Source organism: Eucalyptus grandis, chromosome 11 (assembly GCF_016545825.1).
Source record: "Eucalyptus grandis isolate ANBG69807.140 chromosome 11, ASM1654582v1, whole genome shotgun sequence".
Taxonomy (NCBI): domain Eukaryota; kingdom Viridiplantae; phylum Streptophyta; class Magnoliopsida; order Myrtales; family Myrtaceae; genus Eucalyptus; species Eucalyptus grandis.
The window spans coordinates 43,155,820-43,177,844 of NC_052622.1; the positions used below are offsets into that span (position 1 = coordinate 43,155,820).

Consider the following 22,025-nt stretch of genomic DNA (forward strand, 5'->3'; position numbering starts at 1 on the left):
AGCATCTTGCTTTAATGGATTGTTATTGTGAACTACTCAATTTAACCCGTTAGTGTGAGGAAGTTTTGAGCTTATTGGGAACCGAAAAGGACCTTCTAGTATTTTAAATTCGTCACTTAAGGCAATCGGTTTCTGGATGTAGGTTGCCAAGATTATTTGGCAACTGTAGTAGATACAACAGTTGAGGAACATAAGATAGAGAACATAGCTGTGGTATGGGAGTTTTCTAAGGTGTTTCCTGAAAGATTACCCAGTCTCCCAATCAGGCAGGTCCTCCTCGCTTCGATCTTCCGCACATTAAGCAGTTCGCTATCATTTTTCCTGCTTCCGATCAGCTTCTGGTCTGTACGATTGCTGTTGGACGATGGATCGGAAGAAATGCGAGGCGAGTGGAACGGTGACGAGCTCGGAAGGACCGGCGTTCGCGTTAAGGACTCCTCGGAAGATCAGTGAGCCTCTGCGAAGCAAGACTGAGGTCGTGGATGAGTAAGGACCTAGACGGTGCTCTTTGCTTGTTCTGTCGAGGATGTAGTTCTTTTTTTTGGTGTATTGAGGATGATGGTGATGTTTCTAATAGGTCAAGGTACGAGGCGATTGCGGAGCTTTTTGATCACATGACCTGCTCGCTGAGGCTGCTTAATCTGTGCAAGAAGCCTCCCACGTTTTGGAATGTCAGTGCTCAGGTGGAAGTTCTTGCGAAAAGGTAATCGCCTGAAGCCTCCCTGCGGTTCCTCGCTCTAGCAATGTATCACCTTCACGCGCATGGTCATGTTAGAAAGAGGTTTTCGTCCAGTCGAGACTGTTGCCATTGAAGTTCTAAATGTTTGGAGCATGTTATCTTGTCTACTTGATGTCGATGATTTTAGTTTAGTGTATTCTGTGGTCCCTTATATTGTTCCTTTTCTTTCCGGTCAGAAAGAGGGGGAATTTGATGAACATGTGAGATTTTCATAGCAGCTATCATTTGGGATCTTCTCAGTGCATTTTTTTTAGTTGCTGACAATGTCCTCTGTCCCTGTCTCTCTCTCTCTCTGAAAATTTCTATACAGCCATCTTGCACAGATTAAATATGTACCTCCTGAAGTCATACAGATAGAGAAGCTCCTTATATATCATAAGAAAACTTCATGCATGAGGCCAGATGTGAAAATCACAGTGCAACTTGATGCCATAGAGACGCGTCATGAACAATCTGGCTTCGTGGCACTGCAGGAACTTTTCATGTTGAGGCTTGTTGATTATTTCGCTGACCATCCGGAGGTATTACTGTCCTTTTCCAGTAATTTTTGTTTAAGATCATCGTAAAAAGCATTTGAATATTTGGCAAATGGAATAGGACAAGCTTTTAACAAATTGATAGTGGTTTTGCTCTATTGAATGGTTGGGAATGAGAAGTAAAGGTCCTTATCGTTTGAACTGAAGTCCTCAAATTATGCTGCAGTTATAGGTTTGAGATTTTGAGAGAGTAATAGAGCTTTAGCTCACACTAGCTCACACCATAAATCAATTGGTTGACCTGATTATGTATTCTTCCCACTCTACTAAGGAAAATGGGTTGACTTGATTAAATAAGATGGTAAAACAAACAAAATACTTCTGTAAGCTCCTTATTTGAGTCATTATTGCTTTGAAATAAAACTACAACTTCATCAGCATTTATGTAAAAGGATTGCTTTTATGCCAAATTATACAATGTCATATGTGATGTAAGGAAAACCCTAAAACAGTGCTCTAATACCAATTTGATGTAGTTGGAGAAGTAAAAAGTAGCAAAAGGAACAATACAGGGCTAAAATAGAGTTTATTTTGAATGAGGCAAAACTAATGATGAAGAGACTTAAAGACCTTTCATTACTAGGGTTAAAGACGTAAGATGATATAATTTCTTGATCTAAAATAACTACTTATAATCTCAATGATCGAACGAAATTAAACATTCACATGACCATCAATGTGACCACTTACAACCCTAAAATTATATGAGAAAAGACTAAATAAAGAAGAAAAGCACTTAAAACTACTAAAATAGGATTATGCTCCTGCATCAGTATGTCAGGATGGGTGTCCCGTATAGATTTGTCGGGATTGAATTTTTTTATGTGCTCATTCAACTTCTGGTAAAATAAATGGAGTTTTGAACATTTGGTCATTCACCGGCACATTGTGTTGTATCCTCCACCAGGCTTCTGTTGTTCCAGAGGCCATGTTACCTGGGCCTTTTCAACAAGGCAATCAGATCACCGACAACGAAGATACTCTTGGAGATTCTGTGTTCCAACATCAGTCAACAGTTGCTGATGGTGTAATATTGTCAGAGGCATCTGGTTTACCTGAGTCTTTCAGCAGACACTTTTCTCAGAAGTTGGTTGTATCGGAGAATACTCAACTTTTAGCATCTCCAGTTACCTTCTCTTCTCCCTCATGCACCAATCCTACCAATCAGGAATTGCAAGGTAGACAAGAGGGACACTTAAATGTCGTATGCCCTGAACCTATCGGTGAGATCAACCACAATATCAGTACGGAGGAAGAGGAAGAAGCTTCTTCCGGTTATTGTAGGTCCAACTTCATTGTTCCCTCTGTTGAATCGCCTTATCCATGCTCATCCGTTGACCCTATCGACAAGGAAAGTCCTGCAGTCAGGTTTTCCCCATCTTCTGGAAATTTAATGATTGACACTCAGGCACAGATGACCCCAAAGAGATCAATATCTGATTGTGACAACAATATTAAATCAATGAGTAGAAAACAATGTCAGTCATGTGAGAAGAAGCCTGCAAAAAGGTCTTTGGACTTATCTTCCCCGAAAGGTGATAAAAGTTCCATGGATAGATCAGAGACTTGCAAGCATGTCCATGATTTCAGCCCGTGCTCTCTGAAACTTGTGGAAGAAAAGAATCTCTCAGGATTTGCAGCAGGATTGCATCAGGTATGTAACACAGTTACATAGTTTGCTTCACTCTCAGTTCTTTGTAGACACAGCATTGGGGCCAAGTCTAATTTTTGTCTAGGCTGCAGACTTGTGTCCATTCCGTGTACTTGCATAACGTCATATGACATTATTGATAAAATTAAATCAGCTTTTCCTTTTTTCCCTTTTCCCAGAGCAGGAGTTGAAAATTTAGGACAGCTGACATGATGTCCCTCAAAGAACTGGTTTATAATAAGACAAAAAGCTGGTCAATGATGATGAAGCTTCTTGAGAATTATTTGCTTGGATTGAAAAGAAGTTGTCTTCTTTTTATTAGTTGAATCTTAGCAAAGCATTATGACCTTTTAAATAAATAAATAAATCTGCATCAAAAGAACATAAATGTAAAGTTAATGTTTGATATTATTTTAACACAGAATTGCGTTAGGAGTTAATTACATGAGCAGGATCCATGCTACTTTTGTAGACCTTCCATTATGTTTTTGGGGATAATTATGTGCTCACTTTGCATTTTTGCGGGTGACATTATTTTTACTTATGCACACTTCTCTTAGGGACAACTCATGCCTGTTGCTTTCCAACAGCCTCACTATGATTGCCTTACATTTACTGTCACAGGAGAATGAGAGTGGCCATCTTTCCAAGGACCAAATTTTGGCCAATAGAAGTTTAAGAATGTGCCAGGACCTTTCTCACTTGAATGGAATTGCTGCCACAGTAAATTATGTTTTCCAGTCGGTTGGCTGCTCTTCAATCACAAGGGAAGAGCTCGTGCACAAGATAATAATGAATAACTTTGAAGTTCTTGAGAGAAGTATGTAAATGCGGTTTAGCTCTGTAATTACTTTATATCAAAATTTTATCATATCAAACTTCAGTTTTGATGATTGCAATATCCTATCTACAGAGGAGGTTGAAGAGCAGATCGATTTTCTTGGGAAATTGTTTCCTGATTGGTTCTGCCGAAGATCAACACATAGCGGAGATATTATATATAGGTAAAATCCAAATTCTTTCCTGTAATTCCAGCGTAAAAGTATTATTTGTTCGCTCTGAATATACAGAGTTTTTTGGGTTTATACTTGGCATAGAAACCTAAGAAGCATTGTCACTCTCCGGAAGTCTTCGTGTCATGTTCAACACTCCGACACGTTCCGACATGCGGTCAATGAGTGTCGGAAAATCCGACACGTGGTCAATTCTTCTCGACACGCTCCGACACACGAGTCCGAAATTTGATATACGACTCTGACATGCACGGGGTCAATTTTAAAAAATTTCAATACTTGAGGTATCAAAATATAAATATATGAAAAAATAAGAAAATAACAAAAATAAAGGAGAAAGAAGAAAATTTTCACTCTTAAGTTTCTCACTTATAAGTTTTGACCTTCCGGTGAGTGACGATAGAATGCCCCTCTTCATGCCGGCGTCGCTCCGTTGCCCCCGTAGAGTTAAAGTTGTTATTTTTTATGCTTCTTTCCACCTCTTGCAGGCGTCGCTTGTGAGTTATCTCTTTGGTCACATTTTCCATGGCAAATTTAGTTCTTTCCTTTTCTTTTGGTCGTACTTTAAGTGTTTTTGTCCTTAATTTTCATTTTTCTCGGACCTTGTTTTGCAGAGGAGCTCAAGCCAATCTATATCATAAATAGTCTGGGACTATAAGAAATCTCATTAATTTTCGACAAATGTAAGAAAACAGGACATGTTCCTTCAAATTTACTCTTTTGTATTTGCAATATTTGAATTTCTCATTCAGTCTCTATCAAATTAAAACAATAAATGATATTAACAAATGTTGGATTAATATTTTTAGTATAAATTAATTCTATGCTATTTTTATTATTATTTATTTATTTTGCATTTATAGAATGTGTCGAAATGTGTTGGAATTCTCTATTTTTTTTTAGAAATAACGTGTTGACATGTCGTGTTGTGTGTCGTATGTCCGTGTCGATGCTACATAGGTAGAAACATGAGAAAGTGCAATTTCATTTCATTTTTTTTTTTTTTTGCAATTTCAAATTTATCAAGTTGTTTACGAGCATGATCCAATTTGAGTTGTATTCTCTTTTTATGAAGTTGTGAGGCTAGATATAGAGAAAACTTTTTCAAAGTTAGAAAGAGCATGGGATTGTTTGTGCGATCTCTTTAGTGTTGAAAATGAAGCTGGGACAATATTTGCTGATAGATTTTTATCTCTGATTTAGCTAATACTTTCGGACTTTCTACAAAGACTTTGTCTTTCATAAAGCTCTCTTCAGATTTTCCTCAGCTAATTAAGCAATTCATTTTTCAGAAGAAGAGTTCTTCTCTGGGACTGCTTGAGGTCATTGATGAGATTTATCTATCACTATTATCACTATGAAAACATTATCTTCTTTTGCATATGCATCATCACAGAGACTTTTTAAACCTTTGTTGCTGTTACTGGATTCTCGTGAATCTACACTTACATCGTACTTTCATGTCATTTCTTTTGCTGCAATGCTGTGGCCACGTCATGAAACTCATCTTTCTTTTCGTCATCTGCAGCATTAGGGAGGGGACAAGCCTTGAGTCAATTACGTCAAGGCTCATTAGTAGTTGACAATGTTGGGAAGCTACTGCAACTTACAGCAGGTATTTCGTTTTGTTGCAAATTAGACTAGGAGGAGAAAGTGCCATGAGGTTCAGTTGACATTGCTTGCATCTCCAATATATACTCAAGGTTGTACTGTTTAACAGATGCAACAGACTTCCCTGATTACCACCTACTTTTTAACAGATGCAACAAATTCCCTAATTACATGTACTCGATCCATATACATTCTTGATTCTTCTTCATTGCAACTATACGTTTTCTCATTTCCACACTCCAATCATATAAATATTTCCTTATTGTGCATTCTAGTATAAATAGTTTTTTACACCAAATTTTATGTTCGAACGGCTTTAATAAGCAGAAGACAAGTGACCACTATCAGCTACCATCACATTTATTGGTTACCTTCCAAATCCTTTATGAGGGGTTACAAAATGTTAAACACTATCTAGAAGATGGTGTTTTCAATCTCATTTTCAATCTCGACTTTTTAGTTTGATTGTGGATTGTGAATCTGTGATCCAGATCAATATCCACGTAAGCCTAAATGCGATAGACTCCTTCGTGTGACACTGATCAGATATAAGAACAAGTCCATCCGGTTTTTTTCTACTCCAATCCGCGTCCCGACGTACCTACCGGCCGAATGACAGCTCAAGATCGGATCACAAGAGGCGAAATTGTCCAGCTTTGAGCATGCATTTTCACGGCATTCGCGGATAAGTTTGCTCTTTCCCACCTCCGCCTTTTCTTGAAGTCCGCAGAATTGGGTGTACGTGACGTAGTAAATCCAGCGGTGAACCATGTTCTCATCCGCTCAATGTGGCAAGTCCCCACGTGATGTCGAGGATTTGTCATTTGTTTGACCGGAACACGTTTAATCGGGAAAGGTCCACCGTTTACGGCCAAGGACAAGATATCTTTATAGACGATAAGGGATGTTGATCTTTTCGCAAATTATCTTGGACTTGTCCTTCCCGTCCATCAGATTTGTCCGGCCTCCAAGAACCGATCAACCCCGACTCTCAATGCGTAGCAAGTCGTCCTCTTATCTCCAACGTATCATTCGTGGTGAGTTTTGAATACCATACCATGGGTGAAAGTCAAACCACGCCACGCCATCAATGCATCGTTCTGCTTCTGCATTCTCACGCGCCTCGCCCCCATCTGTTCTTCCAAATCCTATCCTCATTTATTGACATTTCACTCCTCCACATCTCTCTTTTTTTTTTATATATAAATAGATCGACTCACCAACCTTTCTCTGCACAAATCGATCACTATCACACCATGGACATGAAAACCCCACTCTCTGTCCTCCTCCTCTCCCTCCTCCTCCTCTCCTTCTCCCCCAAACCCTCCAATGCAGCATCATCCCCTGTCCTCGACACCGACGGCCACAAGCTCCAGACCGGCGTCAACTACCACATCCTCCCGGTCCTCCGCGGCCGAGGCGGCGGCCTCACGCTGGGCGCCTCAAGGAGCGGCAACTGCCCGCTCGCGGTCGTCCAGGAACAGCAGGAGCTCTCCGATGGCCTCCCTGCCAAGTTCTCCCCTGTGGATGGCAGAAGCACCATCCGCCTTTCAACTGATCTCAACGTCTGGTTCGATGCGGCGACGATCTGTGTGCAGTCCACGGTGTGGAGGCTCGCCGCCTTCGATGAGGAGGTGAAGCAGTACTTCGTCGAGAGCGGCGGGGTCCTGGGGAACCCGGGACGCGAGACCGTAAGCAACTGGTTCAAGATCGAGAAGGTGGACGAGGATTACAATTTCCGGTTCTGTCCCACGGTGTGCGACACTTGCAAGGTGATATGTCGGGACGTCGGGATTTATGTGGATGGTGCGACGCGGCGTCTGGCCTTGAGCGACGAGCCGTTCAGGGTCAAGTTCAAGAAGGCATGAGGCGCGTGTAGCCCAGAGTGCAGGCAGATTATGCGAGGCATAATATGGGCAACACGCAAAGGGAAGGAATTCTTAAATGCTAAATAAATCCGTACTGGAACCTATTTTATGTAAACGTGATCTTTGTAATAACATGTCAAATAAATTTCTAATAAGAAGCCTGTGAGCTGAAAATTCCATCCCTCAAAAGAAGAAATTATAAATTATATTTGAGTGAATGACACGTGTAAATTCATCAAATGCATATCTTACAATTGTTTCAATTGCTCGACTGCTAGTGAAAGTAGTGAAAGCACATGTCAAGTAATTTGCACCCGTTATTTCTTGCATACTTTACGCTTCCACATGCTTTGAAGAGAAATAAATAAATCTCTCGAGTTAAAATAGTTTTCTCTCCTTGTCATCATAGATTCTAACATGCTCGTTTTTTTAATAATTCAAGAAACAACATTAACTGCATCGCGTTCGATTTGATAATATTTTAGATACTAGAGGATAGTCGCATATGTTTACCCATCGAAAAGTGCTTGCTGCCGATAACACAAAATTGGATTATTCTGCTGCGAGGCATTCTTCCCATGCCCTGCATCCGGAATACACGACATAGCACGGAGAAGTCCCCGAATTTCACTAGAGTTGAACAAGATCATCTCTTTTGCCTTCGTTTACATCCGATTAGCTAGTGTCATCGCCTTCTCAAGATTCTTGAAGGCCTTCTCGTACCTCGAGAACCCCATGAACCAGAACTCGTGGTCGTCTTCCGTGAGCATTTCTACGTACTTCTGCGCTGGACTGTTCACGTTCTTGCTCTGGTTCGCTCACTTTATCTTCTCCATCGGTATCAGAACCTGCGAAGATTACAACAATCGCACATGTCATTCATCAATTCATTTCGTACTTTATGTTCTTTAGAGTAGGTGTTGGAGCTTAATTCTTTTTCACTTTCAATAGAATTTCCACACAGATTGCAAACTAAAAGGTATTCCTATACATAAGTGCAACCCACTTTTCCATGACAATTTTTTCAACCCCCGAAAAGGAGAAACTATCTGCTTGATTTGCGTTTCCGGAGTACCTTGTAAGGTGATCGAACTAGCTTGCCATCAGGGGAAGGGAAGGTTATGGATCTCTCAAACCTTCTTGGTAGAGATGAAGAGGAGGCCAGCGATTGGACCCGCAGAGGTTGACAAGTAGCACTGCGAGGCCTTGAGGAACTCCTCTCCTTCCTCCATCCCGAACACCTGCTTGAATATCCTCTCTCCCTCCTCCTTGCACAATTTTCGCCCCCAATCTCAGCTTGCCCTTCACCGCCCCCGACAACTTCGGCCCCAGTTTCACCGCAACATTTTAGCTTTCACTATTGACGGAAACGGATTCCTTAAAAAAACAAATACTTGAACTATTGAATACTAAAACATAAATGCGGAAATGGGCCTGACGATACTTGTAACACCAATTGTAAGACACATTACCAAGATGGGCGTACCTTATTTTCCACGGATTAAATACTGTTGCAGCGTCAAGATGGGTCAATTGAAGCCTTTGAGTTCCTTTCTTGGTAGCAAAAATTTGAAGAATGTACGTTCTATTTTCACTTTCAATGTTCTTTTTTATACAACGGTTTATTTTACATAAAAATAACTGCCCTCTCTCTTATGAGCTGAATTTGGCTTAACATGAGTGGATGGGTTGGGTTTCGTACAACATATTTTATAAAAAAACTATTATCTCCCACTCGTACATGGTGGGCTGAACAAAACTCTTTCTTCTCCACTCTAAAATGTTCATATCAACAAATAATTCATGCGACCAGTATATTTCGAGAGCTCGTTGCCATACATCTATCAAGAATAAATACTAGTTCAAAATTGACATAACGTTTTTGAGTAGATATAGTATGCAATATTTTAGATCAATCTATCACATTTCTATTTCTCTCGATCTCTTTTTAATTATGATATATTGTATGCACAATTATGATTATCTCAAACTAATTATAATTGATTAACTAGTGCATACAAGACTAAATGTGATATTTCAAACTCAATCTTTCTGTTTCCTTAAAATTCTCAATTTCAGTTCAATTTGCTTTTCTAGAAATGTCCCATTAGATTGAATTAATTCATGATAATTGACAACATTCTAGGGTAACAAACATTGAGTAGAAATCTTGAGAATAAGTAAGAGTTATGAGAGTATTTAGTTGAGGAACTCTTTTTCTCAAGAATCTCATACGGCATAAAGTTGAGGTCAAAATTTTTGTCACTCTTATTGATCATGTCATGTATACGTAATACGAAATGCATATTATAGTATTAACTCATTTTCTATGGAACGTATGTCTCCACTTTGAATACCGTAGAGATATATATTCAGACATACCCAATGTCTAATTTGAGTTCATATATCTACTCATTCAAATAATCCATCATAATTCGCATATGCTATCAAAAACAAATAAAATAAAATATGTGGATTTTTTTTTATTTTTTATTTTCGGACATAGTAAATATTATGTTCTCATTTTAACATTCAGTTAAGGTGATATATATATATATATATATATATATATATATATATTTAAACTTGAGCTCTCAATTATCACATATATAATAAGCTTAAAAATTGTCTTATATCTATTTATCATATTTACCCATGTGAGTAGGCTAATATTTTATCTGTTCGATATATTTTCTCAATTCTATAATGCACTGAGCGTTAAGATACATAAATATCAGGATAAAAACACTATAAGTGCCATAACTTGGCAGAAAGGAACACTTAAGTGTATAACTTTCGAAAGGTACACTTAAATGCCACATTTGAAGAAAATTGGGACACATGAGTGCCATCTTCGGCGAAGCCGGCCGGAAATCATACGTGACAATTAAATATTAATATTTCTTGTTGAGGTGGCTCGCTCGAGAGCTGAGTCAGATCTAATTCATCTAAAACGACGTTGTTTTGGCATAATTTGAATTTTAATATAATATACAAATTAATTAATTAAATTTAAAATAAAATAATAAAATAATTTATATTTTTATTATTATTATTATTATTTAAAAAAAAATGGAGGAGGAAGGTAGCCGGCGTGGTTGAGGGCCGAGCCCTCTCGCCGCCGTTACCTCCCTCTTCCTCCTTCCCCCTTTCAAAAAGGTGGGGGGGGTCGCCTCGAGGGCGGCGGCCCTTGGCCAGGATTACCTCCCTCGAGGGCTCCTCCCCCTCGGCTTTTTTTTCCTCCTCCGCCCCTCCCATTTTTGATCCTGGGGCGGGCTTGGGAGTCCCCGGTGGGCGGTGGCCCTTGGTCGCCAACGAGGGCCAGGCCCGTCGGACCCGAGCTGCAACCCTCCCCTCCGATCTAGGTGAGGGCCCTTCCTAGCGATGGTGGGGAGGCGGCCAAGGTTGCGAGGGCTAAGCCCTCAACCGCCTTCCCCACCCCCTCCCTTTTTTTAAATATCAAAATTATTATTTTAAATATTTTAACTAAATTTAATTTAAAATTTAATTTAATTTAATTTATTTTTTTATCACGTCAGCCCAAAACAACACCATTTTTGCATTATTTGGCCACATCAGTGTGCAAAACGACATCGTTTTGCACTCGCTTCACCGGAAAAATGTAACGTATACAATTTGGCTGGATTGGCACTCAAGTGATTTATTTTATTTCGATTTTGGCACTTAAGTGTACATTTCGAAAGTTATTGCACTTAAGTATCCATTTCTGCCAAGTTATGGCACTCTAGGGGTCCGCACCTCCATAAATATCAAACAAGAACTTATAGGCACTAATAATGAAAGATAACTTCATTAAATGTGAACACTTAAGAAAATTACCATATTTAGTATATTAGCTTCTATGCAGTCTTAGAGATTTTACATGACTATAGAAAATATCTAGATATTGGTTACGTCATAAGATTTGCTATCATTCTATGCGTAGATATGTATTATAAGTTTACATTTTTTTTCGTGCAACCATATCATTGACAAAGTTATAGTTGATATCTATATATTTGGTCTTGTCATGATATTTTGGATTTTTAGTGTATGCTATTGTTGTTTAATTATCACATTTAACCAACAATGAGTTTGTACAATTCTTAATAATATCTAAATGATCCAAAAATCTCTTAAGTCAAATATTCTCTTGTATGGCTGTTGATAATGCCATGAATTGGACTTTTATTGTGGATAAGACCATACATATTTGTTTCTTATAGCTCTAAGATATGACGTCATTATCACTAAGAAAAAAAAATCCAAAGGTAGATTTATTTTCATCTAAATTACCTCCACAATCAACATCTAAGTAGCCTTCTAGCTGTAGATCCTTTCATTGAGTTAATAATCATCAGTTTTCTTTAGATACTTTAGTATTCTTTTGACGGATATCCAACGTGTCTGATTTGAATTTGATCATTTTAACTGCAAAACATATGTTAGGTTATATGCATATCATTATTCCAAATAACACTAGATGTCTATGGTTCATCACATAAATTTCTGAACTCATCAGATAAATATTCTCAACCTCCATTGAATCTTAATTTTTTATTTTCTTATCTAATTGATTTTCTACCAAACTCATAAACTTTTTTAAGCAATTTAATGTTTCAGATTTATGAGAAATCAAATAAATATGTCTAAATCAAGTACAAGTATTTACAAATGTGATGAAATAAATAACCTCATGCCTCGTCTTACATTCATTGGACCGTAGATGTCGGAATGTATTAAATATAAAGGAAATTAAACTCTTATTCATTTTTCAAATAATTTCCTCATCGTTTGCCTTGCTAGGCAATGCTTGCATATGTGCAAATCAACTTTTTAATACTAAAATGGACACTAAGTTCTAGCATGCCATACATGTATATCATTATCCTTGAATTGGAATAACAAACATTGACATTATAGTACATCATGAATATAACCACAATCATAGGAATAAAATAAGTCCACTATTATGGAAATTCAAATTAAAACCAAGCTAAAATCCATAATTACATCATGTAGGAATAAAATGTCCATCAATCCCTTTAGCTTTAGCTTTTGAGTTGCTCCATACATAGATCCATTTTGTTTCAACAGATACTCATCGAAATTCTATGAATGCTTATCTATCTTTCGCTACACAGTCTGTTGCTATGGAATCTATATGTTGCAAATGATTAGATTCAGTTAAAAATATAAAACTTAATACAAAAGCAAAGCTCTCAAGAATATAAGGTGTGTTTACATTCTTTGACTTGCCACAATCATGAGCATAATGACCATTATTGCAATAGTTGTAATACTTCACCCTTGATATTCTTTTACATGACAACACTTTCCTCTTTTACGTTGATAAACTTTTAGTTTCTTGCATGAAAAGCTTGCTTCCTTGCCTTTCCACTTTTAGAATGAATCAAAATGCTTGCACTTAGAACTCGAAGCCCTTTGTGGGTAAGAACTAGCATAATAAATATTAGTTTCTGACTTAATTGCTGGGAAACAGTCCTCTTCTAGCTCAAGGTGATACACCGCATCTTCAAAAAATTTAATATTCTCATTATGGGTCAAGTGCACCTTCAAATGCTCCCCACTTTGAAGTAAGGAACAAATTACTGCTTGTACTTGTTGCTCATTAGTCAAAATGTGGCCAGCATCCTTTAGCTCATTATCATGTTTGATATCTTTCTCAAGTATTGTTCATGATTTGACCATGAGGCTTTTTGAACGAATCAAACTTTATAATGAGTTGTCTCAGCTTGGTCACCAATGTATGACTAAATATCACTGCTAGTGCTTCCTACATCTCTTTGACATTCTCAAAATGACAAAATTCTCGCACAAAATCATTCTCTATGATGTAAGAGAGTTTTTTCTTTTCCATGTAGCAAATACATCATTATCTCTTGTGTTGTGTAATGTTTCCATCTTCAAACTCTTCCATAATCAAGCTAAGAGTTTCTAAAACCTCTTGTTTTTCCAGTACATATTGGATTTTCATATGCCATATTTTATAATTATCGCCGTTCAGCTTTTCTTCTTTGTTCAATTCAATGACCATGCTCTTAATTGCCGGAGCCATTGGATCTCAATTATCAGACACATATGTATGAATTATAAATGTTTATCATTTATTCATCTATTTTGCATAAACTAATAATATTAATGAATAGTTTCAAATAAGATTTCAAAATCAAAAGTTCATGAATATTTCTAATTATCATCCAAAATCCTAAATTGAAATTTTCATTAATTTAATCTTCTATGCAAAATAAGTTATTTGAAACTACTAAAACTTTTTTGTACTACCCTCAAGAATTAATAATAACAAAAGTAATTAACATTGAACATCTATTAACTTAAAAACACATTTTTACATAATGTAACCAATACATTAGAAGATACAACATCAACATGGAAGAAACTATCTACATAAGATATCTATAAAATTTTTTTAAATAAATATAAATTCAACTGCACCAAGTTAAATTATGATTAGGGATAAACTTAAGTTGCATCTTTGGCAACTAAGGAAAGACAGACAAGAATCCCTTAGGGTTTCTCCCTGGAACATTCATTCCGTGCCGGGTTGTTGTCATTCTTAGGTTGAAGTCTCCATGGCCTCAATCCTATAGCATTCCTTCAAAAAAGGCACCACAAGTTTCTTATAATCTAGAATCACGTTGACCTCTTATAGATGATTTAACACTACTTATTATTCATATGGATGAGCATTAATTAGAGCCTAAACCATCTCAAAGGCATGAGATAACCATTCCAAATGATGTTTTGTATTATCTTATTGACCTTGACCACATGTTCCATTATGTCACCACTTTCCCATCGATAATCAGTCAATTTAGCTATCATTCTTGCAAGTCTCGCCTTTTGTCCATTTGACAATGTGTGAATAGGTGTCACATGTGATGGCGAGCCATTATTTTGAACCAAAAGGGATTGCACATAATTCATATTGAATACAATTGAAAAACACATTTTTTTTTTGTCAACGGTCAATGGGTTGGTTAGTGAATCACCAGGTTGGGTTAATCGGGTCGAGTCGGACCGATTGACCCAATCGCTGGATGATGTCATTGTGACGTTAGTCACGCGTATCGCCCATGTGCGGTTTCACGCCCACTGCGGATGTATGATGCCCATGCCCAGCGAGTTGCCGCTTTGGGCTGCATGTGGGGTCACGTCCATCTTCCCCCAATGGCATGCCACCCATCAATTTTCTCGTCTGAACAAGATTTTCAACCCCACACCTTCAAAAACAAATTTTGATGTATGAAATTTCAAGAAAGGGGTTGAATAGTAGGTTGGGTGTCAAGATTTCCATCCTCGAACATTCATCGGCATCATTTCTCAAATTTCTGCCATAAAACCAAGTATAAACAACAACAATGATCAGGAAACAATAACATTACACTATGATACTGATGATAGAAATGGATTCCTTAAAAAATGGATACTCAAACTATTGAATATTAAAACATAAATGTGGGAAAAAGGGCCCATAGATACTTATAACACCAATCATAAGGCACATCATCAAGACGGACGTATTATATTTTCTACGGATTAAATACTATTGCAGTCTCGAGAGGAATCAATTGCAACCTTTGAGTTTCTTCTTGAGAGAGAATTCATCAGTAGCGAAAATTTAAAGAATGTATGTTCCGTTTTTACTTTCAACATTCTTTTTTCTACAACAGTTTATTTTACATAAAAATAACCGCCCTCTCTTTTATGGGCCGTTCTCTTACTGGTCGGGGTTGACTCGACATGGGCGGATGGACCAGATTTGGCTCAACATATTTTATAAAAAAACCCATCAACTATGAAGGAAGATGTTGTTTCATTCTTAGAGGAAAGTGCACGAGTCATGTCGTACTATGAATCTCAATATGCTTGTGGAATGACACCGTGGTCGCGGACCCGGAAGCCGAAGCTGCTGTTCTTCCTGCCAAACTTTCTCTGGCGCCCTGCCGGGTAGGTCTCCTCTTCATCTGCACGTGCCAAATTTCACTAGTTATGTGGGTTATTGAATTCGAAGATAAGTTTTCTCCTTTCCAGCATATTAATTTGATGGGAGTTCGCATTAAACCACCGATTCACCATGTGATCTTAGCAATCGAGGGTTGCCAAGAACTTATCGTTCAGGTCAAAAGAGCGATTTCATTGGCATGTCACGATTTGTAGCTAAATAGACAACCGGACAGCATATATCAGCAGGGCATCCTCAATATTCAGCAGAATTTTAAGCAAAAGAGAAGCAAGCCATGACCCATCCGCCTTTCAACTGATCTCAACGTCTGGCTCGACGCGGCGAAGATCTGCATGCATTCCACGGTGTGGAGGCTCGGTGCCTACAACGAGGAGGTGAAGCAGTACTTCGTCGAGAGCGGCGGGGTCCTGGGGAACCCGGGACGCGAGACCATAAGCAATTGGTTCAAGATCGAGAAGGTGGACGAGGATTACAAGCTCGTGTTCTGTCCCACGGTGTGCGACACTTGCAAGGTGATATGTCGGGACGTCGGGGTTTATGTGGATGGTGCGACGCGGCGTTTGGCCTTGAGCGACGAGCCGTTCCGGGTCATGTTCAAGAAGGCACGAGGCGCGGGCGCAGCCCCAAGTGCATGCAGATTATGCGAGGCATGATCTAGGCGACACGCAAAGGGAAGGAATTCTTATATGCTAAATAAATCCGTGCTGGAACTTATTTTATGTAAATCTGATCTCTGTAATGGCATTTCAAATAAATTTCTAATAAGAATGCCATGAGCCGAAAATTCCATCCTAAAAGAAGAAATTAGAAATTATGTTCGAATGAATGACACGTAAATTCATCGAATACATACCTTATAGTCCTTTCAATTGCTCGACTGCTAGTGAAAGAACATGTCAATTAATTTGCACTCATTATTTCTTGCATATTTTAGGCTTTCATGTGCTTTTAGTATGAATAAATCTCTCGAGGTAAAGTAGGTTCTCTCCTTCTCACCATAAATCCTAACATGCTTGTTTTTCAATAATTTAAGAAACAACATTAATTGCATAGCGTTTGATTTGAATATATTTTGGGCACTAGAAAGTAGTCACATAAATCCACCCATCAAAAAGTGCTTGGTGCTGGTAACACAATTGGATTTTCTACTGCGGGGCATTCTTCCCACGCCCTGCATCCCAAACACGCGACACTGGCACAGAGGAGTCCCCTAATTTCCCTAAAGTCGAACCAGATCATCTCTTTTTGCCTTCGTCTACATCCGATTAGCCACTGTCATGGCCTTCTCGAGATTCTTGAAGGCCTTCTCGTACCTCAAGAACCCCATGAACCAGAACTCGTAGTCGTCTTCTGTGAGTATTTCTATGTACTTCTGCGCTGGATTGTTCACGTTCTCGCTCCGGTTCGCTCGCTTTATCTTCTCTGTCGGTATCAGAACCTGCAAAGATCACAACAATCGCACGTGTCATTCATTGATTCATTTCGTACTTTATGTTCTTTAGAGCAGGTATTGGAGCTTTGTTTTTTTCACTTTCGACAGAACTTCCACACAGATTGCAGACTGAAAGGTGTTGCTATATATAAGTGCAACCCACTTTTCCATGACAATTTTTTCAACCCCCGAAAAGGAGAAACTATCGGCTTGATTTGTGTTTCTGGAGTACCTTGTAAGGTGATCGAACGAGCTTCCCATTAGGGGAAGGAAAGGTTATGGATCTCTCACTGCAGAAGGCAATCTTCTGGGTGGAGATGAAGAGGAGGCCAGCGATTGGACCAGCAGAGGTTGACAAGTAGCACTGCGAGGCCTTGAGGAACTCCTCTCCTTCCTCCATCCCGAACACCCGCTTGAATATGCTCTCCCTCCCTCCTCCTTGCACAATTTTCGCCCCCAATCTCAGCTTGCCCTTCACAGTCTCCGACAACTTTGGCCCCAGTTTCACTGCAACATTATAGCTTTCACTATGAAGGACGATGTTGTTTCATTCTTAAAGGAAAGTGCACGAGTCTCGTTGTACTGTGAACTCAATATGTTTGTGGTATGATACCGTGGTCGCGGACCCGGAAGGTGAAGCTGCTGCTCTTCCTGCCTAACTTTCTCTGGTGCCCCGGGTAGATCTCCTCTTCATCTGCACATATCAAATTTTACTAGTTATGTGGGTTATTGAATTCAAAGGCTAGTTTTCTCCTTTCCAGCATCATAATTTGATAGGAGTTCACATTAGAGCACCGAAACACCACGAGATCTTAGCAGCTAAGGGTTGCCAAGAACTTATCGTTCAGGTCAAAAGAGCAATTTCATTGGCATGGGATGATCTGGGGCTAAATAGACAACCGGACAGCAATAGGACATCTCTATATTCAGCAGAATTATAAGCAAAAGGGAAGCAAGCCATGACCCATGTCTTATGGAAATGCCTTGTAGTTGGGATAAAAGGGCAGTCGACCTTAAATTAGCAGACTATTCACTATGTAATAACATACTTTCCAAGGCACAGCAGAAGCAATTCCGCGGATTCTAATACCAGCTAAAGCCACCATTACATCATAACAATTGCATACCGATCTTGAAGGAGTTGAAGCCATCTGAAGAAGAGGGGCTCTGGAGCACGCTGACCGGTTCGGACACGGAGAAGGGCCTCTCCGGAGTGCTCTCGTACGATCTCATCCTCAAAGGACTCCCCATGATTTGCTCCTTCATCTCCCCCTGCTCTCTCTCCCCGCGAAAGCAGCTTCCTTTTTCTTTTTCTTGTTATTCTTGTCCCTCTGCAAGAGAAAGCGAAGTCTTGTAATATATAAAAGGTCGCTCAGGGATCCTGTTAATTCCACCTCACTCTCATTCAACCTAAAAATAAAAATAAAACAAAAACTACAGCGCAGGTAACCCGAACCTTTCGGACAAACTTCGTCAGGAGACCATTGGCGGGCTCGGGAATTCTTCCATAGTTCTTGTCTTCTTCTCTGCATCTTTATTTCAAGATTCTCAATAATTTAGTGATGAATTAGAAGCTTCTGTCGTGCTGGCCTCGCCTTCTCTTTCTCAGCAGCTTCTCGTGCTTGAAAAGCGAGCCCGCCCCCGCCATTGCTCGGCAGATTCCCGAGTCAACATTAGCGGGCAGATTAAAGCCAGTCCTTGTTGACTAGTTTGCGAGGTTGCGATTTGAAAAATCGAATAAAATGGAATTCCGTGGGGTTCATGGAGAGAAAAAAACAGGAACAGGGGCGAGATGGAGAAATTTAGGGACTCGATCACGTCATTGTTTACGAGCACGAGCTTTGAACCGAAGAAGGGGGACTTGCAAAGTCTGACTTTGACGAGCGATGCGGACCTATGTGTACTAGAAATTTCTGTTGCAAGTACTGCAAATGAGAACTTCAATTTATGTTCATACGACTCGAGACAAACTACGGTCATTCTTGGAAGGAGTCAAGTCTAAAATCACCATGCGGTTTTCGCAAATTAATCACCGGTTGTCCATTTAGCGATGCGGTCCGAATTGTATAAGAATCTCGCAAAGACATCGAGACTTTCATTAGGAAGAAGACATTACTATGTTTAGCGATTCTCTGACATTTTATCTCTTGAAAATTGCTTATTTTTCAGAAAATTACTCAATTAAATATCAATTTATCAATTCATCAACGCTCGATCATAGGTTGGGAGGCGAGACTAGAAGGGGTTTCAAGACAATCTAGACCCAGTGTGATTAGCCTAAGAAACACTATTCATTTTTCAGTAAAAAGTGGACGTGAGCAAAAAGTTAGGTTTGATCTTCAGCCCGACTTGACATGGTCCATTAATCACCTCTACTACCAATTAGTAAGAGTGCGTTTGGAAGAGTTTTGGAGAAATGATTTTACATTTAGACAAAAGAACCTTGATTCGATATAGTCTTTGAATTTTTTTATATATGTTCAATTTATTTTTTAAATTGTATGAAAATGTTTGTTGTTCAATTTAAGTTTAGGGATTGAACATTTTATATAGTTCAAACAACTAAAATTGAATATTTATCAAAAATTTATGGACTATATTAAACAAAGTAAAAATTTATGGATGATATTGCACGTGTCAAAGAGCGTTGGGGGTTCAAACGAAAATCGGGTGGATGGATAGACCCGTGTAATGACCCGTCTTGGTCCTATTCGGATGGATCCGAATATCGGGTTTGAAATCGGCCCAACACAAAGCGGGAAAAGATTGATCCAATGGGCCGGGAGCCCACGATCAGCCACACAGAGCGGTATAAACGCTCTGAGGCGTCCTCCTCCGTACCTTCTTCTTCAAAGCGATTTCTCAAGAAATCTCCGCGACCTCGCTCCCCGCTCGCACCGGCAAAAACCCTAACCGGAATCAATGGACCCGCAGCCTGAACCGGTCAGCTACATCTGCGGAGGCAAGTCTTCTTCTCCTCCTCCTTCTCGAACAATCAATCTCTCTTTCGATGCTTCGGTGATTTCCGACGGTTTCTAGTTCGGGCGATTTCGTGCTTTTGGTGGGGTTTTTGATTTGTCTTGAGGTGGTGGTGGTGGTTGTTGATGATGGCGTGCAGATTGCGGGATGGAGAACACGCTGAAGCCCGGGGACGTCATCCAGTGCAGGGAGTGCGGGTACCGCATCCTCTACAAGAAGCGCACCCGCCGAAGTAAGCTCCCATTGCCCTGTGTTTGGTGCTTTATGTTATCTATGGGCTTGGTGTGTTCGTCTGGATGACTCTGTGAATCGCGATCGTGGAACTGAGGGTGCAATTATTGGCCTTTCGGAATAGATGGGCTTGGTTGTTGACTTCTACTGCTAGTTGGGGATGTAGTGAACTGGGTTCCTCTGTTGTCCATCGGACCGAGTTAGCTAAAGTTCGATTGGTGCTATCGCGATTTGGAGTCAGGTTCTTGTGATGGTGCACAGGGTTTTGCTGTAGATGTTTTTGAGGCTGAATGTATAGAGTTTGGCAGTCTGTAGCCATCATGGGAAGGGAATTAACCTAGCCGGTATTGAAAGGTCCCATAGCAAAGTTTCCGTGAATGAAATTGTCTAAAGTTGTTATTACAAGGAACCTCGACAAGTAGTTTGGAGCAACATCTTTTGGAGAGTTGTTGCCCTATTCTCTTGTTCTTTTTTTTTTCTTTCTGTTTCTTTGGTGGAGGAGTGGTTGTTTTAGATGATGAAATGAGACCAGGATTGGAGGGCCTTTTTGTTGAATGGACTCGTCTAAATTCTCTATTACTAGTACACAGACAGAAAATCATATTTTGTGCGTGAAGAGTCAGGTTAAAAAGCTTGTAAAATCTTTAGAATATCAGCTTTTTGTTGGGATCCTAGTGGTTTTCAATATTGCATGTACACAAAATCAATTTGCTTTAACTTTTGTGTACTGAGCTCTCTATTTTGAATAAGTCATCTATGAAGTAAGTGGCTTTGTTTCTCTATCTTGTTATGGTAGATTTACCTCACTAAAAGGGATGCTTATCTGGAAGGTTTCTCAATCATAATCATCTGTATTCAAGATAGAAAGGTACACAATGGTCAGATTAAGGCTAGTGCAGTTTGAAGTTCTCTATACTTAATTGGACCCAGGGACATACTTTTTGTTTTTGATGAGGTTTTATTGACGGATACACACTTTTACCTTTAAATATTCTGCAACTTCCATGGGCCCCATGCATGTGATATTATTGTTACGGGGCTGAGTATGCTCACTTAATCTCTTAAATAAACTTTAGCTCACCTTTCATGTTCTTGAACATAAGTTTCTCTGTTCTTTCTACTTCTTTCTTGGAACAGACAATTGCTGACCTCTTTTGATTTGTGATCCTTGCAGTCATTCAGTATGAGGCCCGTTGAAAGAGCTTGAGGATGTGGGCTTCAATTTCCATACAGACTTGTTTGTCATTGTGACTGGGGTACGTGGTGGTATGTCTTTGGAAGGTAGTCATGAACAGAAGAGAGGTAACTGCTGTGCAGTCTTGTAAGCATGTGTGAGTGCCAACTTGTCAAGAGCTTGGATAATGTTGATATAATTTTGGTTAAATGTGTACTGTGACACCAGCTCGTTCCAATTCTTCTTCTGTATTGGGAGCAGTTTTTGTTTGTCAATTAATTCGTCTTCGTATAACCTGGTGATGGAAGCACACATGACAAAATTGATGCAATGGATCAGCATCGAACTATCACATAGGTTTGCGCTAAATCTTCTGCTGTAGTTGCCCCTGAGGGGGATTAAGAGAATACTAGCGCCTTGTTCCAGAAGCAATTGAATAGTAAATCTCAAAATGATCTGTGCAAATGTTTACGTGAAGACCTCTGCTTTCCAAAATGTTTGATAATTTTAAACACGAAAAACAGTGGGGCTCAACTTCGTCGTTCTGGGTGGGTTGGGTTAGGGCTTGTGCTGGTGGAAGATTAGTGGCTGAAGGCTATTTATACATGACTCTGCTTGAGAGTAAAAGAAAAACCCGTCCAAACAAAAAAGCATCTCAACACGAGCTTCATCAATTCTTAACAATATTTCTTCTTAACAACTATTCAAAACCCTAGAAGCTATTCCAAAATAAAAAAATTTGGACGATTACCAAACGCGTTTTTTACTCAAAAGGAAACAAAA

General features: G+C 39.3%; 5 protein-coding genes, 1 long non-coding RNA gene and 1 pseudogene across 6 annotated transcripts; 5 read left to right on the plus strand and 2 right to left on the minus strand.

Annotated features, from left to right (window-relative positions):
- The first annotated feature begins 1,046 nt into the window (after window positions 1-1,046).
- On the plus strand, window positions 1,047-3,558 carry LOC104427667. Its single transcript, XM_039305357.1, has 3 exons — window positions 1,047-1,260; window positions 2,183-2,929; window positions 3,487-3,558. Exons 1-3 carry the CDS (start codon window positions 1,132-1,134, stop codon window positions 3,556-3,558), a joined length of 948 nt encoding a protein of 315 aa, XP_039161291.1. The 5' UTR covers window positions 1,047-1,131.
- A 6-nt stretch (window positions 3,559-3,564) lies between these two features.
- Window positions 3,565-5,656, plus strand: LOC120289350. Its single transcript, XR_005547273.1, has 3 exons — window positions 3,565-3,746; window positions 3,840-3,930; window positions 5,468-5,656. It is a non-coding gene; the product is annotated as an uncharacterized LOC120289350 (long non-coding RNA).
- Window positions 5,657-6,767: 1,111 nt separating this feature from the next.
- On the plus strand, window positions 6,768-7,636 carry LOC104430154 (kunitz trypsin inhibitor 5). The gene has a single exon (XM_010042913.3). The coding sequence runs from the start codon at window positions 6,807-6,809 to the stop codon at window positions 7,416-7,418; it is 612 nt and encodes a 203-aa protein (XP_010041215.2). The 5' UTR covers window positions 6,768-6,806; the 3' UTR covers window positions 7,419-7,636.
- Window positions 7,637-8,083: 447 nt separating this feature from the next.
- LOC120289952 lies at window positions 8,084-8,765 on the minus strand (annotated as a pseudogene).
- A 6,493-nt stretch (window positions 8,766-15,258) lies between these two features.
- Window positions 15,259-16,079, plus strand: LOC104430155 (kunitz trypsin inhibitor 5-like). Its single transcript, XM_039305358.1, has 2 exons — window positions 15,259-15,410; window positions 15,704-16,079. Exons 1-2 carry the CDS (start codon window positions 15,259-15,261, stop codon window positions 16,077-16,079), a joined length of 528 nt encoding a protein of 175 aa, XP_039161292.1.
- A 392-nt stretch (window positions 16,080-16,471) lies between these two features.
- Window positions 16,472-18,466, minus strand: LOC104425879 (GEM-like protein 4). Its single transcript, XM_010038725.3, has 5 exons — window positions 18,315-18,466; window positions 17,986-18,189; window positions 17,472-17,552; window positions 17,091-17,365; window positions 16,472-16,864 (listed from the first exon to the last, which is right to left on the minus strand). Exons 2-5 carry the CDS (start codon window positions 18,122-18,124, stop codon window positions 16,682-16,684), a joined length of 678 nt encoding a protein of 225 aa, XP_010037027.2. The 5' UTR covers window positions 18,125-18,189; window positions 18,315-18,466; the 3' UTR covers window positions 16,472-16,681.
- Window positions 18,467-19,677: 1,211 nt separating this feature from the next.
- On the plus strand, window positions 19,678-21,536 carry LOC104425878 (DNA-directed RNA polymerases II, IV and V subunit 12). The gene is made up of 3 exons (XM_039304332.1): window positions 19,678-19,820; window positions 19,977-20,069; window positions 21,243-21,536. The coding sequence occupies exons 1-3, from the start codon at window positions 19,781-19,783 to the stop codon at window positions 21,263-21,265; spliced, it is 156 nt and encodes a 51-aa protein (XP_039160266.1). The 5' UTR covers window positions 19,678-19,780; the 3' UTR covers window positions 21,266-21,536.
- The last annotated feature ends 489 nt before the right edge of the window (window positions 21,537-22,025 follow it).